This window comes from Cibotium barometz, unplaced genomic scaffold (assembly GCF_041138505.1).
Source record: "Cibotium barometz isolate CiBa-2024 unplaced genomic scaffold, ASM4113850v1 ctg368, whole genome shotgun sequence".
Taxonomy (NCBI): domain Eukaryota; kingdom Viridiplantae; phylum Streptophyta; class Polypodiopsida; order Cyatheales; family Cibotiaceae; genus Cibotium; species Cibotium barometz.
Genome location: NW_028229435.1, coordinates 569,230 through 593,529, shown reverse-complemented (window position 1 = coordinate 593,529; position 24,300 = coordinate 569,230). Strand labels below are relative to the sequence as shown.

Below are 24,300 nucleotides of genomic sequence, written 5' to 3'. Positions count from 1 at the left end.
TTCTAGACTTTTGTTTTTCCTGCTTTCACAATATTTTACTATAGCTGGCTACCAACAATTAATCAGAGATAAACCTAAGAGATGATGGGTATCTAGGTAGTTCAGCCAGTTTTTTGGTATATACCACACATACTAAACAATTCTTCGAACATCCAGGCCATACTTATCTACGCTTGCACACACTCAAGACGGTCAAGCAGGGCGTTCACTAAGGAGGACAACGAACCAATACGCAGGATGCGCCTTGCTTATAGAGAATTGATATCAATCAAGGATTAGTTGTGAGCAGTGAAGCCATAGTTATAATTATGTGACGATTATATTAAGGTGGCCATTCGTCAGTCTAGAGGAGAGAAACCTTTAAACTCAGCATTTACAATTGATTGACTGAAACAACTCGTCTGAGGAACCAGAACCACTGACGCATTACAAAAAGATCAGGTTTGAAGTGTCAGCTGGTGGTGTGGAATGAAGCAATGCTTACAACTTATTCGGCTGGTCTCTTGACCTCTCCCGAGCAAAATCATTAATTGGGTGTGAGTGGTCCTGCCCACACCCAAGCATCTAAAACCCCCCACAGAAAGCATGTGTAGGTAAAAATCTGTACAACGAAGGGGCAAAACTCCTTGGCCTTCCATAACAAGATCCTTTGCATGCACCCTTAGGCAACACGTCTGCTATTCCCAGTTCCAAGGACCGTCCATGCAAATAAGCCACCTACTAGTTTGATATTGCAAGGCCTTGGTATCTTCCAAAACAATGCACTTCTGCCTCCCACAGAGCTGTGCCTTGTGTAATGGTATTATACTGCAATTGACTTAAGTGAGCCTAAATTGCCTTAATGTTTGCAACTCCCTTTCACGGAACCACTAGCGCCTCTTGCCGTGTCTCACCAGCTACATCATCATCTGGCTTTCCTTTTACAGAAGGCTCAGTCTGCAGTTTTGGTTTACCCATGATGCGTGAGAATCCATACCCCAGCGATGTTCCACTTATCTCAGATAGCTGCCAAAATTTTGAAACATGAACAATTTAATCCGTAACTAAGTAATAAACCCCTTTCCCACCCGAGTCCCATTATCCCAAGCATACAAATCCAAATCAAACGACTAGTTTAATATGTTGCCTGAATGCAGATTTTCCATTTGCAAGCTGTTTACCTCTGTAAGCTCAGACAAGTGCCTGGATCTGAACTCATCAACAGTTGCTGCTATCTCTGATGCCGGAAGTTTGGCCTATAAAAAAATTCAAATCCAGAATTAATACAGGGCACAGCAACGAAAATAAGGTGCATGTTTCCTTTACAAATTGCATCCACTGTTCCGTAGAAGGCACGGTTGAAAGTCTGCAGTACAGAAACATCCAAAAAAAAAAGTGTAGTGCCTTCTAGGGGCTTCTTAGTAGACTTGATAGTGTAAGGATAGTAGTATGGATAGCATGGAGGACGGCTAAGGAGAATGCACACCCCCCCCATCCCCCCCCCCCGCCCAAAATTTAAAATAAAAAAAACAGTACAGGAGAGTTAGATTAGATTGAGAGCACAAGGCTTCCAACTTGTCCGTGAATGACGTCACAATCCATACAACACCCAGTAAACATCAGGGGTTATGTGCACAACCACACACTCGTAAAGCACCTCAGGCCCAGTTATTAACCAAGCTGTTGTGGGATTAATAAACTAACTCTCCAATACCCACCTTACAACCACACACTTGTAAAGACCCCAGGCCCTATTAACCACCCAGATTTTGTGGGATTAATAACTAACTCTCCAGTACCGACCTGCTAAACCATCACTTGTAATGCATGGTAGGGATACTCACCTGGGCCAACACTGCTGCTGCTAGCTGCAAGCTAGGCTCCAATGTTTCTGGTACAACCTTAAAGAACAAAAAGAGGTGTTTACAAAAACAGAAAAGAATTATTGGAGCATATGAAGCTATGATACGAAACCTGCTCAAGAACCAAAACATACCGCTGTAGCCCCTGCTTTCTCTAGGTTGATTCCATGCTCCACATCATGTGCCCGAACAAACGTCTTCACATTCGGGAAATGTTTACTAAGAGCCCATACCGTTCGGTAATTTGCACCCGGTGTATCGAGGGTGATTACTGCACACGATGCTCTTTCTGCACCAACTTTGTGCAGCACCTGTAATGGCAAAGAGACAGGAGAGCAACTGAAAACTCAATAGCAAACATTCCAACTAAAAAAGGGAAAATTTGCCAACAGCAGTTCCACCTACCTCTTTACTGCCTGCATCACCAAAGTATACAGGAAGATCAAGTGCCCGACCAGCACTGACACGTTCACTGAAAATGAAAAACAGCAGACTCAAAATTCGTAACTTTCCCAGGTAGAGTAACATTCCTTTTTTTAAAAACGAGATCCTGCACCTTGAAGCTGAAATTAATTACTAGAATTGCATTCACTTACCTTCTAACATCTAGAGCTACAAAAGGTATCAAACGGTCCGACAGAAGCTGGGCAATAATCTGTAAAGAAATGAGGGGCACATTAATGTGAGAGATCATTTCAAGATATAGAATGTCTAAATGCCGAGTTCAGTCACTCTCTTTCCCATGATTTATCACCTGTCCTACTCGACCGAACCCGCAAATTATGATGTGATCTTGCAAGTCATCAGTCTGCAAAAGAACATGTGGCCAACATCATATCAGGCCAGTAACTAAGGACTTGAGAGAGGAAAACTGCATTGTATGAAGACGAAAAGATGAGAGCATCATTTCCTTGCCTCGGTTTCAGCAGGAAGCAAGCTGCGTACATCCTGTTGCTCAAACCGGGAGGATATGAATTGGCCAAGGGCTCCTAACCAAGGTGTGAGAGCCATGGACAAACCCACAACTAGAAACAGTAAAGAAGACATGCTTGAAGTCATAATCCGCTGCACACAAACAAGTGGAAACAAAGGCCGTCAGACAGGTCCTCTCTTAAATGAATATACCACCATGGCTTTCCAATTCCTTCGGTAAACAAACCAACTGTCATATATATGCTTCTAGAGGTTTCTAAAGCATGCACAAACTGCACAACAATATTCAAATAAGCTGGGAATGCACAGGTCAACAAGTCTCATGACTCTAAAAAAGTCTCTCACACTCCATCAATGGGCTGCCCTAAAATCCTTTCCTCATATTATCAAATCACTCAACAAGTGGTAAAAATCATGATAGAGGATGCAAAAGTAGTTAAGCTCAATTTGCAATCAGCCATGAATTTCAGTTAGCCAATCATGCCAAGAGAGCACAACAGGGGTTTCTTTGTTAAAACACGACGGTGCTCTTAAGGAATGACATGCTGCACGTGTGACATCATCCGCCTACTCTTGAGTGCTAATTCTAACAAGAGTTGGAGATTCCTAGCTGAAAAGCTTCTCCATATACCCATCACATATCCCAAGTTATGGACTCAAATACAAGAAGGTATTCCTTGAGGTTCTATAGCCACCAAGGATGCCCATGTTGATGGAACTCCACTTTCACACACTGGATCAGTGGAACGCCACTTGTCACGCCGGAACCGTGGACTAGAGGAGAGTGTACTAGTGGGATACAAACGGTGTCTCATGGGAACAAAGTCACAGGGAACAGTGTTCTGTTGGACCTGGAACGGAAAACGGGCAACGGTCAAAATCAGGAACGGTGGAATGTTGAGGAATGACTGGCCTTCGTGTTGCAACAGCTGACGGCGTTCAAATCAGCTTGCATGTTCGCATAATGGTGTTATGATGCCATTATCGAATTAAAGCCCACAAAGTGGGTTCACACTTTATAAAGTGTGACCGAACTTTGGCTGGCATTTGTAATGTGTGTGAGACGAAGAACCGTGCCCGGAAGGCAGGTGCCCACCGCCAATAGTTTTAAAAAAGACATTGAATGCTACGTGTAGACGTGTTATACCCACTGTCTTCGCAAACAGCTTCGTCCAGTTTCAACTGCCCTCTGTGCTGCGTGTGTAGCATGCAATCGGTTGATCGTTGTAACGCGCAACAAAGCCTTCTTTAAACCTGTGAGTTTATGCAATCCACTTAACTTGGAGAGAGAGGAGTAGAGAGAGAGAGAGAGAGAGAGGATAGAGTCACGCAGTATTGGGTTCCAATTGCCCAATGAAAAGCAGCCCCCCCGCCAACCCATTATGCAAGCAGGAGTATTTTCTTGTATTTATTTAGAGAACTTTGTGCAATGAGCATGAAAGATGAGTGAGGACTCCCCAACGTAAGGACGAAGTAGACCGAACGCAGGCTGAACCATATGCTATCCAAGCTCCTTTGAATAACTCTTCAATGACAACTATGCAAACCTAGAACTGAGGGATGCACATATGCTGGCTGAATGCTGAAGAAGCTCTTTGTGGAGACCTTGGGGCTGCAGCACAGTAAAGTGCTGATTTGCTAAATGTATGCACAAGGCTGGAGGCTCTAGGCACACATCACTGCTTGTACTTCTTGTAGAGTGATTTATGAAGAATGATTTATGCTATGAATGAAGCGCTTGCTTATATATTGACTTTAGCTGCTGGTTGGTTCTCTCTCATGATGTCAGCCTGTTTGCTGAACAAAAATATGCCTTTTTGCAAGCACTAAATGCTGCACATAACATCAATTTTGCCTTTTTTATGCTGGCCGACTCCAACATGCCCAACTGCTGCTGAGCAAGGCTCTTATGCTGGCCGACACATGCCGGTTTGCATGCCATGCTGGCCGACTAATGGTTGGAGGTTTCTAGAGGCTGCTGACTGGCTGCCTTTGCTCTCCATGCTTGCCTAGATGATGGTTGTCCTGCTGAATGTGCTAGCTAGGCTAGCTGACATACCTAGGCAAGGTGGCATAGGGTCCTTAGATCCACATGCAAGGCAGCCCCCGTGATGGGGTGCCTTATGGGCAGGCCCATGTGCATATGCCCTAAAATGCCTTCTAATGCAATGCCTAATGCTAGGGTTGACCTCTACATGAACCTATCTCATGAATTCTCCAAGTGGGTAAGAGGACTGACACATGGAGACTCTCTATGGCTTTGGAGACCGACTTACATAGCTCGTGCCTGACATATCCTAGACTCGGGCTCACAATGGGGCCACGACACAGGACAAAATGTTCCTAAAAACTGTATAAATGTTGCGCTGATGTAAAGCCAATGTGTCACATAGCACGCAAGGTGCATGTGACATTCCCTCCTGCTTAGCTTTGCGGCAGGTTCATGGCTTCCAAGTAGTCCGCCACGAGTTGGCGGACTTTGGAAAGAACTGTTATACACCTTCATGGGTAACACGGTCCTTGAACTTCGTGTAGAATTGTCTTTGTCTTCAACCGGATCCATGCTTCCATCTGTGGAGGAGGATCTGTTCAAGCTCAATAACTTTGGCTTCATCTACCACGTCCGGTTGTTGCTCATCTGCAATATCCTACAAAGTTGGACCAATGTAGGGCTTCAATCAAGGAACATGGAAAACATTGTGCATAGTCCAACTATCTGAAAGCTTAAGCTTCATGGAGACATCACTAATCTTTTTGGTGATAGGAAAGAATCCGAAGCTGCAAAAGGAGAGTTTGGGACAATGTCTACCCACTTGCTTCAATCTTTGCTTCATTATCCGGAGATATACCCAATTCCCTTCTTTAAAGTTGACATCTCATCTTGACTTGTTAGCTTGCCTATTGTATGCTTACTATTCTTTGGCAAGGCGCTCCTTGACAGACTCAATAATCTCTAAAAAAGTTTCGGTAGTCTTGTTGGCCTCCAAGGAAGGTGACACCATTCTCACAAGAAGTGATGAGAAACGGTGCCCAATTGCTGCCTCATACGGAGTCCGACCAATGCTAGATAAATGAGTGTCATTTAGGAGGGCCTGAACCAAAGGAAGATAATGCTCCCACTTTGACTGCATGTCATGGTAAAAGGATTTGAGAGCATCAAATGCCAGCTAATTATAGATTTATGTCTGGCTATCTGTCTGTCTACAGATGGAATGCACTGGACAAATGTAACTTGGTCCCAAAGTTGTCGAATAATGACTCCAAAAATTTGAAGTAAACTTGGGATCCATGTCTAATGTTATTATCCTTGGCAAACCACCAATGGGGGGTACCAATGGCGAATGAACAAGCATGTGATATCTTCGGCTATGGCTGTTTGCCTGCATGCGATCGACATGCAAAACTTACTGAATCGGTCCACAATGGTCATGCACTGTGTTTCGAGATCCAAATGCAGTGGGAAAAGGTCCAACAAAGTCCATACTGATGTCTTGAAAAGGGCCTTCATGAACCGGCAAAGGTTGAAGCAACCCTGCCTATTTCGTATAAGGAACCTCACTTTCTAGCAATAAGATAACTGTGACATGTGTCGTGTGTGTGCTTGTGAGTGTGATTTGTTTGGGTCAAAAGATAACAAAAAGACATGTACCTAGTTGATTGATTATAATCAATCAAGTACCTGATTAGTCGTGCAACACATACTCGAGTTTCATCGTGTTTACTCTATAGTCACCAACTCAAGACATGTACCTAGTTGATTGATTATAATCAATCAAGTACCTGATTGAGTCGTGCAACACATACTCGAGTTTCATCGTGTTTACTCTATAGTAGTAGAGGATCAGGAGGGGTGGCAGTTCTTTTCAGGGAGGAGCTGCAACCGCTTCTACACATCGTTCGGAGAGATGATCAGGCCAGATATATGTGGGTGAGACTGAGGGCCGATACAGGCAGATTCCTGTATATTGCCATATGCTATTTTGCTCCTAGTACATCGACATATGCAGCACCTAGAGGGCAGTCTCCTTTCTCTGTGCTAGATGATGACATATGGGAGTTCTCTAGGGATGGAGACATCATCCTGTTAGGGGACTTTAATGCCCGGACGGGCAACCGCCAGACAGCCTTTTATGATACCTCGGAGGAGATGCTGAGAGAGCTGGACACTCTGGATATGGGATTAGACAGACGCTCACAGGATGTGGAGTGCACAGAGTATGGGAGATATTTGGTAGATATGGGGACTGCACATGAGTTGGCCATACTTAATGGCTTGCAGTCACTACTCACCGACAGTCACGTATTGCCTTCCGACGTCTTGTGCGAAGGAAGAAGCGGGCCGGCCTTGCTCAGCTAGAGCAGGAATTATACCAGCTGTTCTTGAGCCAGGATTCGAGGGAGGCTTGGCGTCTGTTTCATGAGTCCTCCCCTGCTTTGGCCATCACTTCTACAGAGGTCTGGGGTAGTTATGCAGCATCTCTATATACAGTTCCTGGACAGACACCTTTTCCTGACCCGCCAGCACCATGCCCACAGACATGTACTTTCTTTACCGCAGAGATGGTAAGCTCATCGCACGGATTGGGATCTAAAGCTTACGATAGCTTTATGGGCCTATCGTACTGCGTACAAAGTGGCTATTAATTGTACACCATTCAAAATGGTATATGGCCAAGAAGCAGTCATGCCGTGGGAATTTGTCATTCCAAGTCTTCGTGTTGCTACTCAAGAGGGTTGGGATGGTAATCCCTTAGCAGAACGTCTGTATATCCTTGAGCGGCTAAATGAAGAAAGACAATTGGCTGTATACAATGCCCTTGTGGAGAAGGATAGGAGGAAAAAATGGTTTGATCGCCATCTAAAGGACAAGGACATCAAGGTTGGGGATAAAGTCCTGATGTATGGAGTGCGAAACGAAAAGAAGAAGCTCAAATATGCTGGTAAGGGACCATATAGAGTATGTGAAATTACCCCGCAAGGTACCATTAGAGTAGAGACTCTCGACGGAGTTGAAACCATTGGATTCCTTAATGGGAGTAAATTCAAAAGATACTATGACCCCCTGGGCCAGGAGGAGTTACATGCAATCCATCAAAAGAAGGCAGCTAAAGAACAGGCTGAGCTTAAAAAGATACAAGCAAGAGTCGAAGCCAAAGAACGTCAACAGCGTGCTAGGAGACAACGAGAAGCCAACTTGGGAATTACGCAAGTATTTTCCGAGGAAGCAGAAGAGGATGCACTGGAATCTGACCCACCTCTAAGGTACCCAATTGAGTTACAGAGTCCTTACGGGGAGGTGCTGTATAATGCATTATTGGATACAGGAGCTCAACACAATTTGCTATCATATGGTGTGTGGTGTCAACTGGGAAAACCACCTTTAACCAAGAGTTCTATCCGAGTTCAAGGAATCAACAAGAAGAAAACCCCTGTCTCAGGAATTCTGCACACTCCGGTTGCTTATGACAAGGGAACCATAATTCAAAGCTTTTTGGTTATGCCTGCTGGTACCATGGAAGGGACTGTAAACTTAGGGCGCAAATGGATGATGGCCACCAAGTGCAATATCGATTGGGCAACCAGACAAGTCACAACGCAAGAACCAACACTAGGTCTGCTGACCGCTCGAAATCCCGCACCTAAGTCATCCACTCAAATATTAGATAATGAAAAATCACAAAGTCCAGTGGCAAAACCATCTTCGATTATTGGCCACCCCTCTAACGCTTCAATGCCAAGAGTGGAAACAGGCAAGGTGATCCCTAAAGCTTCGCTTACTATGCCAAAGAGTACATACAAATGGGTCCCTAAAGGTTCGTTAACAAATACTTCCCCTGCTCAATCTCGTTCAGCCACCAAGAAGCCTCGTAAAAGGAAAGCAGCTACCCACCTGAGAAAGGGCAATGTAACATCGCGATGGATCCCTAAAAAGTTATTAGTAGCCCAAGGGTACTACGAGGGAAATGACCAGATTTGGGTCCCTAAACATAAGCTGAATCCCTCTACATCACCTGTAAAACCTTGCAAACCAGTTGTTGCCACCCCAACGATAATTCAAGATCGTGGTAAGGGAAAGGTAACAGAGTGCTCCACACCACTTCTTCCAGAGTTAGTTTGGATTCCCAAACGATATCGATCATTACCACCTAGCTCAGGAAGGGGGGAGCCACATGAAGCTTCTAGCTCCTCATGCTAGGCACACGCTGATATAGAAGTTTCTACATGCTCTACACCTACTCTTGCCAACACCCAACAAAAAACCGATGAGTCTACGTCTCCCCTTGTAATAGTATCATCGGAAACCATTTCCTCCATTCGTCAATGGGAGCGTACACTACCATCTCTACAATTGGATGTGGCCACAAGGGTCATTAAAAGCTATCTGCCCACATCACAACCTATGACCCGCTGGACAAATTGGTTCCAAGAGGCTGCAACATCATTGCAAATAATATGATCTACCCAAGGAAAGGGGGAGCATGTACTCACGCTCGACATTCTAATGCTTCCTCCTTATAACCTTCTCCCCTGACCATGTAATTGCCAAATTCAAGGGGATGTATATATATAGCTTCATACATTTAAAAAAAAAACAAAAACAAAGAAAAGAAAAACAAAAAATAGTAAAAAGAGCAAGAGCACAAAAACATGAGAAATATCCGTAAACAATCAAGAACTAGATTGTCCTGTCATAAACCTACTGATGCTATATCTGTGTTTGCAGATATGGCAGATGCCCCATCATCATACACTTCATCCACTCCTACCTTTGGTGAGAGGTATCATCTGTACCTTTCTCAGATATTCCACATGTGCTATCCTGTAATTGAAACTGAATGGGATCATATAGATGTACTAGCCAGAGAGGAAAATATTGAGGAATTAGAATGGCTAATTTGCCTATTGACCATGACTGACCCCTACTCCGTAGAGGACATATCCCCGATAGCCCAATGCTTTCCTTTTCCACAAGATGACTATCCTCACATGGTTACATTTTTGATGAGTTTATGTGGATGGAAAAATGAAAAGGAAATATCTGACAATGATGAATGGACGGATGAAACTCATGGTACTACTGAGGTTGACTTTATTTGTTTGGATGATGCGGATAGAGGCTTAGCCTTAGGGCTAGAGCCAGGACTCTACAACATCCTCTTACTGTATCCTCAGTAGTAGTGTGGTGACTGGTAGGTAGGTTAGCGTTTCCAAGTTTTTTCTAGTTTAGATTCCTTAAACAAATCTTGAAATGTTCACACTGATGTGCCTCTCGAGGTATAGTGCTTGTTAGTTGATTGTACAGGTTAAAAAAGTTTGAGGTGGGTTCGCTTTTAAGTCCTGAGACTGCCGCAACGTTCATCAAAATATATCTACATCAAATTGCAAGCTGTCTCATCGAATCAAGGAGATCTCCAATTACAGGTGTAATTCTTCCATACCCACTCTCTTTCGTTTTTACTGTTCAATTAATTTCATAAACTATAAGGCATGACCACATGGAAATTGTCAATGTACTACTTAGTTTTTGAAGTTAGGATGAAGACTGGGAGAGCATATGATCATGATGGATTGGTCGCTGAGCACTTTATTCATGCGAGAGGCATGCTGGCAGAGCTTCTAGCAGTGATGTTCAATCGTGCTATGTGCGAAGGCTTACCCGAGACTTGGAGTAGGTCCACCATCGTGCCTATCTTCAAGTCAGGGGACCCTATGGAGCTAGGGAATTATCGCACTATTATGATTGGTCACACACTAGCACGATTGTATGCATCCATTCTTGAGCAGCAGTTGAGTAGATGGGCAGAGAGAGTTGGCATTCGAGCAGAGGGACAGGCAGGGTTCAGGAGAGGTTTCTCTACTCTTGACCACATCTTGACTCTCCGGGCCATTATTGAGGAGGGCAGGTCGCATGGGCGACGGATTTATTGTAGCTTTGTGGACTTCCGCAAAGCATTTGATACAGTGCCCAGAGCCAGATTGATGAGGCGATTACAGGAGATGGGGGTACCCACAGAGCTCATATGGGGGATTATGGCTTTATATAGATCAGTTGCAGGACAGGTACGCACCCCAGAGGGGGTCTCTACTTTGGTTCACTCCACTATAGGAGTGAAGCAAGGTTGCCCGTTATCTCCTTCACTGTTTGGTATGTATGTGGATGAGGCTTCTGACTACATTGAGAGATTGGGGGACAGAGGAGCCCAGCTAGCAGGTACATGGATCCCACTATTGTTATATGCTGATGATATTGTGTTGATCTCTGATTCCCCTGAGGGTATGCAGCGTCATCTGGATGCTTTACATGAGTTTGCACATGATAGTGGATTGTCTGTCAACCTTGGCAAAACCAAGGTTATGGTGTTTAACACCACGCCACAGTGGGTTAGGCGATCAGCTTCCACATTTACATATGGGCAAGAGATTGTGGAGTATACAGATGCATATACATATCTTGGGGTAGTATTCAGTGGGCCAGTGTTTTCAATGAGGAGAGCAGCAGAGACTAGATTGACTAGAGCACATGCAGCCCTGGGTGGTTTGGAGAGGATGTGTTCGCAGGTTCAGTTTCAGGAACCTCGAACGAAACTTTGGCTTTTTGACACTCTAGTGACATCAGCTATGCTTTATGGAGTGCAGATATGGGGACCTTCAGTGGGCCATCACAGCGCAGGCGGGTGGAGAGGTATGGAGAGGCCTTTGGTATCTATGATTGCTAGGATTATTAGAGCCAAGGCCGTGGTACCTCATGAGATTATTCGCGCAGAGCTGGCGGCTGCCCCTCTGGTGATTGAGGCTCTTACGAGATCAGTCTCCTACATACATGGCTTGTGGGATCTCCCCCGAGACAGATATGCACGCCACGGCTTGTTGGTATGGACAGATGACATCTTGGTTCCAGGCACATGGTTTTAACATGGACAGATTGCCTCCCTTCCAGTATTCTCTGGAGGCACCCTCTCTCACTCTCACACGGACAGAGATTACCAGACTCATCCGTCAGGATTTAGTTCAGCTGGACATTAGGAGGACATGGATACAGCCGACTGAGGAGCTGGGCACGAAGATGGCTTTCTACAGAGAGCATTTTCTTCAGCTCACAGCAGATGGTTTTGTGATCAGACCCAGTTACATGGATGTACACTTGTCTCATGCAGTACGATGTGCTATTGGTCAGATTCACACATCCTCACACCAGCTTGAGATTGAGATTGGCCGATATAGAGGTATACCAGCTGAGGCCAGGATATGCCGAGTATGCCATGGGGAGCCAGAGACAGAGCTGCATTATATATGCCATTGTACTGCATACTATGAGATACGTGGTCGTTTCCACTGTTTATTCAGAGAGGGTTTTGGACCACTTTCCAGAGTCATGGGATACCAGGACCAGAGGTTGTTTGGGATTGTTCTTGCTTGAGCTGCGGAGACATAGAGATAGCCTGCTTAGGCACACAGAGAGCCAGACTCAGAGGCACATTACAGATTTCTTTAGTCCAGCCATCACTGCGCCAGATGGACCACAGCAGCAGCAGGACATGGATACCGCCCACACCAGGGGTACACTGATTGATCGTGCGATTGAGCTTGGGTGGTCCAGACGCCCAATACTACGGAGGGGAGCATCCCAGTATAGACGGAGGTTGCAGCGGCAGATTCGGATTATTCTTGCGAGGCATGCGGGACACCCAGTCAGGGTGCTGACCACAGAGGATATTGAGGAGATCCGCCAGTGTCCGATGCGGCACATATTATGAGATGGAGGCACCTCCATAGTGTACCCCTCCGTCCCACATGATATTGTATCCTCTCACTATATTCCACTCACCTCCATAGCGTACCCCCCCCCTCGCTATATTCCAGTTCCAGTTTCATTTTCTAGGTGCCAGTAGTATCATCTTTATTTTTCATTTTCTGGGTTTTTTTTTTTTAAATCCAGACATTGTATCAGATCCACCATGATATAACTTTTGGTCTCATAGGTCATTATGGCCTTTTGAAGACGTTAATATAACATTTCATTTCATTTCATTTCTCTCTCTCGTAAAACTTCAAGACATCCTACATGGAAGACACCCTAGTGTCCCATACCACAAGGGCACACCCCACATAAAACTCCCATTATGCATACAATCATGGGTGGAATAGTCAACTTCCCCTACCACAACCTGGCCTTGAAGCAACCGAATTCCCCTCTAAACACCAAGGTCAAACCTTAGGTCAACTTAGAGGGTTAGCCTAATCTGTACAAAATCAAGGATGAAAGATACCATCATTTCATACACCCAATCCCTATTCACGTGAAAGCTAGTCACGAAACGACAGTCTGATATTAGTTCTATCTAGAACCCCATCTTCCACGTAGTTAGGCTTAACTAGCTATCTATGCGCCATCCGGAAATCTTGGGATCCTTTGCCCACGGAGTCACTTTCCATATAACACTATAGGTTCATGGTGAATCTCAGTATTCTCTCCACATCCCTTAGAAAGACCCTTCCATTCATGGAGAAAGAGTAAGAGCATGCAACAAAGATTCTATCACTAGTGGCAATAACAAAGAGACCTTGAAGATACAATTTCATTAACATGGAGTTTACAAAAGGGTACGAGAAGTACCTGAAAAATTATGCATCACGACATAGGGTCTTGAGAGTCAAGACTACAGTGCCACTCGTTGACCCACCAATAGGTGTGTGGATTCTTGCTTGAATTCCAATCACGAGCATCTCAACACCACTTGACAACTAGACGATCATTGTTTGGTGCAACCAAGGAGCGTTCTTCACCCTCAGACTAAGCAGTATCCTCCCTCATGGGATCCTCGGCCATGCTTTTCCGATCCTCGCCCAGAATCACAGCTGGCAGAGGGTAGAGATCAAGCCAAGCCAAGCCAACCTGGTGGCTTTACGCGCTTGAAGTCATTACTATTGACCGACGCCACGTTGTTACTGTCAACCAACTCCATTTATCTCCAATGCACACTAAACTTCTGTGCTTACTTGGAGAAAAGTGGTGGTAGAAAGGTTACGGGCTGAGGGGAAGTGAAACATTAGAGAAAAGATTTTAGGGTAGATGAGAAGTGGAAATCAAAGCCTAACTTTGCACGAAGACCATCCCTAGAGGAAAAATCGAGGACCAGCCCTTGAGTAACAGTCATGTAGATAAAGAAAGATGAGACCAAGCTCTTTTTTAAGCAAGCGCCCTCTTTTCAGCTTGCTTGCCAAAAAAACACCCCTTTTGTTTAGCTTTCTTGCCAAACAAAAGGTATAGCACGCTTCTTTTTTTTTAGCCGGCCGCCTCTGATATCAGCCAACACTTTCTAACAATGGCAGGTTCACATATCCATGTGCTCCCTTTATGCAAACCAGTCCATGCTTTCTTTTCTTTGTGCAAACAGCCCTTGTCTGGAGTGCTTTTTTTTCACACAGAACCTACCTTGCCAGCTCTCTTCATCCCATAGCTGGGCCCTTTTTCACCTCTGGCCGCCCCTATGCACCTGCTGGCTGCCCCTCTTCTGGTCGCCCATCTGCTTCACTCTTGGCCGCCCATAAGCCTCAGCAAGCTGCCCCACTTCTGGCCGCCCTCTATGGATAGGACCAGCCTGTGGGCAACTTGCTTCAGGGCTGCCACGGGGACTGCACATAGCTTGCCTAAGGGCTGTACCCTCGCCCGTTGACTTGTACGACCAGAATCAAGAATTGCCTAGGAGAAAAAGAGCCTCATCAACAACCCACTATCCAGATTGCACATCCAGTGTTTTTCCCTCCGTTCCTTGTGCATCCCTGCAAGGATCCTTGTTTGTTTATCTTCCTGCACATCCATGCAGAGCAAATCTCCACTCTGCCTCCCCGCATACTAGCACCCTTAGTCTACGTGTAAACGCTCAGGTCCCCACGCCCCTCGGGTTACCTGAACCCTAGGCTGGTCGGGATGTAATACATCCAATTGCACCAGAAGTGCGATGGGTGATCATGAAGTCAAAGATTCAATGAAGGGTCAAACAATGGTCATTGACTATTGAGAAGTAAAGAAGTGATTTCAACCAAACAGTGAGTGTGAGCACGTCAAATTCTCTTCAACAACAAGGAAGACAAAGCATCACAACTCCAGCTGATCCAATGACAGCTTGCAATGAAATAGAGCACAAATTTCCATTCTGTTCTCTCTCATCACTCTGATGTATCTCCGCATTTCTAAACGGCCATCTCAAGAAGGAGGTATATGTTTGAGATGCCCGGATCAGAAAACAAAGTTTGCAGGATGAAGAAGGCATTGTACGAGCTGAAACAAGCCCCAAGGGCCTGGTATCACAGGATAGACTAATTTTTCAAAAAGATTGGGTTTATAAGAAGTGCTTCTGATGATAACTTGTATGTTAAAAAGGCATGGCAAGATTGTTTTGGTTGTCTTGTATGTAGATGACTTAAACATTTCAGGTGACAATGAAGAGATAATCCAGCAGACAATGAATATGCTGAGCCATGAGTTTAAGATGACAGACTTGGGTCTTATGCATTTCTGTTTGGAGATTGAGGTCTGGTAAGAGTCGGGCAAAATCTTCATTTCGTAGCAAAAGTATGCTTGGGAGATTCTCAAAGCATTTGGGATGACAAACTGCAAGCCTCACGCCAATGGAAGTGAACGTGAAGCTTTCTGCAGAGGATTCTTCATCACTTGTTGACATCAGGAAGAAAAGGAAGTTGGTGGAAACTTTGATTTTTCTCACTAACACTAGACCTGATATCAGCTTCACAGTTGGTGTGTTGAGCAGGTTTTCCAACAAGCCACAAGACAATCATTGGAAGGAAGGGATGAGGGTACTTAGGTACATCAAAGGTACTCTTGAGTATGGCATCACTTACAGCATGGGTGCCTCTCTGACAGGTTATTGTGACTCGGATTAGGCAGGAGATTGTGATTCTAAGAAATCAGTTTCTGGATATTGTTTCACTTGGTTCCGGTGCTTTCTCTTGGACCAACAAAAAGCAACCTACAATGGCACTTTCTTCCACAAAGGCTGAGTATAAGGCAGCTTGCTTTGTTGCATGTGAGGTAGTATGACAAAGGAGAATCTTGGTTGATATGGGAGTTCAAATCAGGGAGGCTTTAGTCTTGTGGTACGACAAGTAGAGTTGCATGGCCATCTCCAAGAACCCTGTGTTTCATGCTCGCACGAAGCACAGTGAGATTCAGTATCATTATGTGCGGGAGATAATAGAGGATGAGATAGTGGTGCTGGAGTATTGCTCTACAAAGCAAAACTGCGCCGACAGCTCTTGGAAAGCACCACCTCACTCGGCATCTTCATCGACTTGGCGTTGGACCAAAAACCTAGTTCATCTTCGGGTGGACATTGAGAGGGGATGTTAGTATACAATGCCCGCCTCTCAGCATGTATCTCACTTTGATGTATAATGCACATTTGTTAGGCCCCCATTACGAGGAGTAGCCATGGTGCATATATCTTTAGTGGGAACCTCGGCTTAGACACCGATGGGGCCATTATTACGACCATTGATGATGGTTAGGATATGGTCAGGCGACGGTATAAGGAATATTCCTTAGAATATTTTCTCAGATACCAAGTCCATCATTAGTGGACGGTGGTCGGTAGGCCGCGTTCTTCATACACGGGCCGTGACCGTGTCTATGCAATGTAATCGCCCTCCTTGTATACGACACCGCCTACAGTACTATATACGGACATGGTTGCTATTAGCTAAGGCATCCAATGCTTGGTATCCACTCCCTTCGACACTTCGTACATCCTCCATCCAGAGTCTGTCTAGATCGCCATCTAAGCTCTACTTGAGAGCGCACGGGTGGACAGCACCATCACTTGTACCTCTTTGGTATAATTAGAATTTTAAATTCTCTCCATTGTGTATCTATTACATTGTCTATTGTGCTTTGTCTTGCTATCTCTTTCCGTTGTGCCATATTCTTATATTCAAGTGGTCTTGACAGCAATCCCAAACCTCCACCTTGGACCAGCCCAAGTGACGTTGGAGTCTAAGAAGTGACTTCAGGACCACACCACTACTAGACCGTCCACACGCCTCCCCTTACCTCTATATATGGATACTTGTTTTCTAGGTGCTCTGCAAGCTCCTCCGTTACCCCTCAGCAAAGGCAGAAGTCTTGCACTAATAAAGTGGTAATTCTAGCTTGAAACAACAAGGTTATATTATAAGACTATAGTGGAGTATATTTTCTCTCCAAGACCTCGTGACATTCATACAGTATGTTCACTCTCTTCTATGACCATGTAACCAAAGCCTTGCAGAAACATCAGACACAGTGCTTGAACGGGGTAAAATAATTGCAACTAGAAAACCTACCTGATTCACAGCTTCGCCAAAAGCCACAAATGCGAATTCACCACCTGGAGCAAGCAAGAGTCCAGCTCTAACAGCAGCCACAGTAGAAAGCCCAAAAAGCCTGCCTACTGAAACCACCAGAAAAGTTTTGCCTACAAGTAATAAGCTTAACGCTCCAAAAATGATGGGAAACTTTGAGATGAAGAGTTTAGGATCTATGGACATGCCCACCTGCAGTATACAAACAGCACCATTACCAGTCCAGAAAATTAAAAAACTAATTGTATTATTGATAGAAAAATCAGAACTTGAAAAAATGGTGCTTGGATTATATGAATATCAACTTCTTCCACCGTAAACAGAAATTACTCAGCTTTAAAAAAGCATTGTATTCAAGTGCCCATTCAGAGGCATCCATCAAACTCAGTCTAACGTTGTCAAATCAGGCATCCCTCACCGTGGTGTTTCCTACTAGTGAAATCATGAGGCAATGTCACATAGTTTCCATCGGGTGACATCATGTCACATTATCAGAATACATAGAAAGCGGCTGTGGCGTTGTTGGCCCTGTTTGTGTGTAGTATTTTAAGCAACCATAGGCACAGGAATTACATGAAAAAATAGGTTTAGGAATGTGTGAACAAAGGAACAGCTATACAAGCTCTAAATTTGTGTGATTCCCATACAGAAATGATCAATCATATTAAGACAGTTTGAGCTATAAGCATGTGCATTTCAATATGGCATGCAAACACCGTAACACCGTACGGAAAAGTCCTTTTATTGGTGTTAATGCCATGTTATTACCATGCATGCATTCATATGGAAGTTTGCATCATCTAAACACTCTGCTGATGAAACTATGCAACCGCCCTTCATTTAAAACACATATTGGCATTCATCTACTTAATGTGTGTTGTTAAAACAAACAACGCTCATATCTCCACATGTTCTTTTACTGTTGCCTGACATTTAACATGTCTAACCAAAAGTCAAAAGGTATAGTTTTTTTGGGTAGTTATTAAAATGTTTTGGCATTTCTTATATACTTGTAATACTTCCTTTTATACTTCGTAAGCCATAGCAAGGGTTCCTCCACAAGCATCCATGAAAAGCAGGCAAAAAACATGCTGTTATCAGGATGAGGCTGTCCAAGGGCCTCTTCAGATGAGGCAGACGGGCACTAGGTTATTTTTGAAACAGAAGCATGTGAGAATGGTGGACAGACTGAGGATACAATTCCAAATCCCAGCAGGTCCCATATCATTTTTTATGAAGGTGTCCGGGTGTGACTAGGCTGTCCAGGCCAAATGACATCTTTTGCAAAACATGTCCGCAAGTTGGGAAGAAGGTGGGCCATCAGCAAGGGCAGGTGGCAGATGGTGTGAAGATGAAAGAGAATGGTGAACATGTGATTTTCCCCAATTTGAGTTCATCATGCTGTGTCCAGCTCGGATGCGTGTGAAGGGTGCATGAGTTTTATAGCATGGCATCTTGGTCCTAATCTAGAAGAGGTCTCAGGCATACTGGATTACCTTGTAGAATCTTGATATGGAAAACAACCTTACAAATGCTGCATCAAGCATGCACTTCTTGCCTCGTTCTAGGGGATAAACAAAAACAGACCCAGTTGCTTCTCATAAATGCTTGTCATTCAGAATAAAACTTACAGTCATGAAAAATAGACCAAGAAGCAATCCACGGTACGGTGCAATGTCCGATTCCACCTGCAGTGCGAACTCTGTCTCCGCCAGTAGCAACCCAGCCAAGAAAGCTCCTAGAGCCATAGAAAGACCCGCCTATGAAATGGTTTGATTGAGTCCAACATCAAAAAGAATGAGGCATCAGCATTCAATTTCCTTTCAAAAATGCATTCTAACAAAGGGTTCATGCTGTGTATAGTTAGATCTTACCCTAGCAGTCAACACACTAGTCCCAAGTACCACAAACAGAGTATTGGCAGCAAAAATCTCTGCATTGTGATTCTCAGCCATCCTCTTATATATAGGACGAAGAAGCTGCACACAACCCACAATTCCAAGGGTGCTGAATGGATGGGAACCTGTGCATGTAAGGTAAAACTGAAGGGTCGATGATGCTACATTCTATGCATGATAAGAGCTCACGACTTCTTACCAAGCGTCCACCGGCAATTATGGCCGCTATAGCTACAACACCCTTGACAGCAGCAACTCCAAGAGCTTCAGCTATGGCTTGGAAGCCAACCTGCATTTCACATGTAATCATAAAAGGTTATTACTCTGAAAAAAGAAAGAAAGAAAAAAAATATCAACTCGCTTGTTTTCTCAAACTATCTGGCTTGTGAACTACTTAGGAAGGTTGTATTGTAGCTTAGTGCACACAAAAACTTCTACTGCATATTGTGCCAGGTCCTAATTTGCTCAAACAAAATTTTTATGAAAGACCCCTCTCTTGAGGTCCAGTCACATTGAGAAACAAAAACTTAGCCCATTCAATGCAATGTAGAAACCAGAAGTTAACTACAACCCAAAAGACCAAGAAGTAGAAAAGAAACCAAGTTGCCAATAAATAAACTACGAATTATCTCATTCCTTTTGGTCTCCATGATTACTTGAGTAAGTCAAACTGAGTCTCCATGCCAAGATAGTGTCATAAACCAATTTTTCTCCTCCCCAAAAAATCGATGCCAAGCCCCATCAGATGGGAGATTTGTTTGATAAATGTTTGCACATGATTTAGGCAATGTTTGCATGATTGCATGGGACATGAACATGGGAGTATCGCTTGTTTCTGCATGTGGAGGTTGCTTGATTTTATGAATATGAACTGTTTGTGGGTTTTCGCAGACGCCCAACAATCCAAGTGGATGTGCAACTCACCTTATGGTTCAGTATGTGTACTTAAAGATGGTTTCATGAGTGTTTATAGAAACCTGCCCTTATTTGATTACTGCTATTATGACTAACCTTTGGCTTCGTAGGTATCACAGGTAATAGCAAGAAAGCACTTTAAATCAATGTTTTTTTTTCACCTGGCCTTAGGCCCAAGATCTTTTCATAGATATCATTTTTCGCCGCCCGTAGGCGATCCCGCCAAGGAAGCACCTTGTGGGATTTTGAACCCAAGACCTCCGACAAGCACCTTTACCACTTGAGCCATCATCTCATTGGTTTTGAATCACCCGTCACCTCCATTTACGCAAATTGACCCCTTCATCATCATGAACTTCAACGCGCAGTGTTGGAGGACTACACACCATAGTAACAGGAAACAGTCGTAAAGATGTGTCGTTTCTGTTTCCTAGTTTCAAACCGTTTCCGTTACAAAGACATCATCCGTTTCCGTTGCATGCAAGCATGCAATCAACACTCCCTCTCATCTCATGGTTGAGAAGTCGATGTAGATATGTCAATGCCGATGCTCCCCAGGATCTCTCTAGTAACTCATTGGAAGTGCAAAAATTAACATCTAAAACTCTACGTTAAAAATATAAAAAAGAGCTACACTTTTACTAAAATGCTTGCTAAGCTTAACGTGATGCAAATGTTGTATTAATTGTGATCAGTCTGGAGAGCTACCCTATGACCAATCAAGGTGAAAGCACGTCCATAGGAGCAACCTCACGTCATCTCCCTCAAGGCGCTCCAAGTGAATAAACACTTACTAAGATGTCACCACCTCCAATCTTCCCAACTCAGGGCTACCATTCTATCTTGATAGTGAAGAAAACATAAACCAACACATGTCAAATCTATATGGATCTGTACAAAGGATTCTCAAGCCCCCTCTTGATCTCAACACCTGCCAATGACAATATCCAATAATATAGGACCACCAACATCCCAAACACTTCCCCCTCTGTCCAAGCAAAAAAAAGTTTCTTGTACATAAAGACTGCAAACTCGCATATCAAAAAGTCTACATGCTACTCCCATATCATAACCCCATTACACTCATAATCATCTAAACATCATCACTGTCACAACACCAAGCATGGCATTGGCATTGGCTTTGGCTTTTCTTGGGTTGCTACGCTTGTCGAGTGTCCTCATGCCGGCGAGCACACCTCACCTAGCCACATAGAACTGTCCAACAAGCACACCAAGCTGGCCATACACAACACCCAATCGACCAAACAACACTCCGCAAGAACACCCTCCAAGCCAAGAAATATGGGTACGTGCTCTGAGACTCTTGCTAACCTATAATGTAGATTAAACCCCAGCCTCAATGTGAAATGGCCATGACTTGGGACCTTCGACAGCTTCCCAGCAACACCACGCATGAACTGCCCCTCAGGCCACTGCCCACCATGCAATGTGTAAAGGCCTCCCATGTGTACGAACACCCAAATGTTTGCCCGCTACCCGCCCACTGTGTGAAAGGGCTTCTTGTGTGTTCTTCAACCTTAGAACCCCCAAGGGTCCAAGCATCACCACATTGGCATCCATATCCCGGCACACAAGCAAATAGGCAATGGTGCTCTCCACGCGATCTGCAGCCATGTCCATGCATCACCGCTTGCAGCCCATGCCTCCAAGCAAAAAGCAGCAACCACCTAGCAACCCATAAGAGCACAAAAAAATGAAACAGCGCATCATGTTGCTAGCTCCCTCTCAGTGCACAGCAAACAATAAAAATGATGCATCCACTTCTCTGTTTATTCATGGCAACCTCAGCTTTGGCAGCCAGCCCATACTTCAATCACTTCTAGCCTCTCCCAGCAGTATCATAAAAAATGCTATCAACCAGCTCGTATGTGTCTCCAATGCTCACAGCAGGTGTCTCGGTCAGAAGGGCAGCCCCACGTAGTGCACACACATAAGAAAATCACCGCTGCTTTTAGTGCACAAACAAGAAAATCGCCACTTCTTCCCTCAGTCCTTGCTGTCATCGCCAACCACCAGGGACCCATGCAACAACAGGATGGCTGTCTTTGTTGCACCTCCAACACATAACTCCGTGAAACAGAAGCTTCATCGAGGCCATCACAATGTCACCCATACATACAGCAGGCATCCTATTGAGACAACCCTTCATGCCATGATCAATGGAGCTTCCTAGCCTTCCGAAATCAGTCCACCGCAACAGCACAACAAATAATTATCTGTGTGTATATCTGCTACCATGTCAGAAAATAGATGATGGAGTGACTGGAACAAGACGATCAGCATGGAACGATGTTCTCTCTCTCCACCCTCGCTAGGTTCAGGCGCTTCACTAGATGGATGAGCTCCTCACCAATGTGCCTCAGATGACTCCATGAATGAATTGTGAATACAAGACGCAAGGGGGCTTATTGACCAAATTAAGATTTTGTCCACACTAGTCCGCCCATCGGCCTACCCACCTCCCCGAAAACTCGTTTCACACATACAAGCTTGTGTCCACATGCCCAAGGCTCAAGCAACTTGTCCACACCTTGACAATGTGTGTAGGGCCAAAACCCCTAGTCAAGCAAACACGCAAGACATCGTATATGTATGTTAATAAATGTGACATAAATTCAATTTAATCACGTATGAAAAAAATTTGGATCCTTGATCGTGGTTCATCATGTGTGATTAGATTAGGAGGTGGCTTGAACATGGTTTCATCACGCGAATGTCATTAGCCAAGAGGACAATTAATTTAAATGTTGGAGCAAATGTCACCCGATGCCATCCGAATTGATATCATATATAATTCTAAACGGCTATATGGTCATGGTTGCTGTTTGGCTTTGAAACGGAATGTTTTGGCCATTATCATCTTTTTCCATCTCTAGGGATTTCTGCCATTATTGCTGTTTCCGGACTGTTTGGGTGGACTCCGAGACTCATCTTAAAGATTTTTCAGCGGATTCAATTTATCTATCTTGCTGGGTGCAAGGCTTGTGCCAACAAATGCTCTCGGGGAAAAGCTTGTTCCATCTGTCTGTACATGTCCAATATGTTTGTGCTTATTTGAAAAATTGTGAGCTGACGTGGTTGGACTTATTTAAGGCACATTCGGGTGTGGAGTATTTGGAAGGCATCTGAGCGCTTGAGTATTTGAATTTACACAAAGGTGTTCATGTACTGCATGTTCAATTTGGCTAAGGCGCACATGTGGGCAGCTAAGGAAAGTGCTGTATAAAATATGTACAATCTGGGCAAAATCTATATGCACAGGGTAGAGGTTGTACGACCATAGTAAATCGGAATGGACAGCCAGAAAAGGATTGACTTGAGTGGTGCTGATTTGGATTGTGATTGAGGTAACAAGTGTGACTTGACTACGTCCAGTGTGAACCATTGGATTCTTTATAGAGTTATGGCATGATTTGCTGAACAGCTACTGTTTCCAGGTAAGGGTCTCACCAAATGCTTGTTCAGCTTTGTTTTTGGATTCCTCCATGGAATAAAGTTCCCGAGAAGGGGACCCCTAGCACACAATTGACTATACAATGAGGAAACACATGGGCAATGATTCAAAAAGACTCTTCAAGCGAATAGGGTGCAAAAGAAGGCTAAGAATTTAAAAAAATAGCGCATGGCCATACATAAAAGAATTCCGATCGAGTTTCAAAATAATAAAAATATCAGTCTTAGCATTGCAAAAAAAAAACAATGGGCTAAAGACACGCTTGTTGATGTGGAGCCATGATCAACATTACACCATAAGTTTGTCCGTGTTTTCTATAGACACGCTTAAAACATTTCCTTGAAAAAGTGCATCCATCAATATGCTTAATAATGCAGATTATAGATCACTTACAAAATACATGAGAAAACACAGTGCAAGACTTTGCGTACCCCTCCTTTTGAAGAATTCGGTGAAATAAGAGGAAGCAAAATGAGCAAGACGACAACAGCAAGGTCCTGCAAATTTTTTCAACCCACCAACAAATCAATGATTAATCTCGATAAGATTTCCATAGGAACCCATTTATAGGACATCATCGGTTATGATCACAGAACAAATTTCAGAAGTAACCTTGTGGACAAAAGCAGCCTTAGTGTCTTTCCAGACATAATCCCCGCCAATGAAAATGGGAGATCTCACCCACCCATGCCTCATGAGCAGGGGATCTCCCACGTCCAATCTCTGCTCATCCAATGGGCAGGGACATCTATCTCTAAAGACCCTTAACTGATAAAAGCATGTCACCTGAAACAGCAAAACTGAGAACGTCGCACGCCCATGTCGAGATGTACTCTCTCCTCGTTCTTGAAGTACCTGCAAAATCATACTTGGCAAAGAC

At 44.2% G+C, this 24,300-nt stretch overlaps 1 protein-coding gene across 1 annotated transcript; it reads right to left on the bottom strand.

Moving 5' to 3' along the window:
- Positions 1-297: 297 nt before the first annotated feature.
- Positions 298-24,287, bottom strand: LOC147602613 (K(+) efflux antiporter 2, chloroplastic-like). Its single transcript, XM_086797803.1, has 14 exons — positions 24,207-24,287; positions 23,852-23,917; positions 19,230-19,319; positions 19,007-19,111; positions 18,764-18,892; positions 17,115-17,324; positions 2,757-2,906; positions 2,596-2,649; positions 2,438-2,496; positions 2,247-2,313; positions 1,976-2,152; positions 1,824-1,880; positions 1,161-1,235; positions 298-1,005 (listed from the first exon to the last, which is right to left on the bottom strand). The coding sequence occupies exons 1-14, from the start codon at positions 24,285-24,287 to the stop codon at positions 859-861; spliced, it is 1,467 nt and encodes a 488-aa protein (XP_086653929.1). The 3' UTR covers positions 298-858.
- Positions 24,288-24,300: the final 13 nt, after the last annotated feature.

What these genes read in the sequence shown, in the direction of transcription:
- LOC147602613 (XM_086797803.1), bottom strand. Translation starts at nt 24,287, where the DNA reads ATGATTTTGCAGGTACTTCAAGAACGAGGAGAGAGTACATCTCGACAT. An exon ending in TAATTGCCGGTGGACGCTTG is followed by an intron (nt 19,112 to 19,229) that starts GTAAGAAGTCGT and finishes GGTTGTGTGCAG; the next exon opens with CTTCTTCGTCCTATATATAA. An exon ending in ACTTGTCTGAGCTTACAGAG is followed by an intron (nt 1,006 to 1,160) that starts GTAAACAGCTTG and finishes AAATTTTGGCAG; the next exon opens with CTATCTGAGATAAGTGGAAC.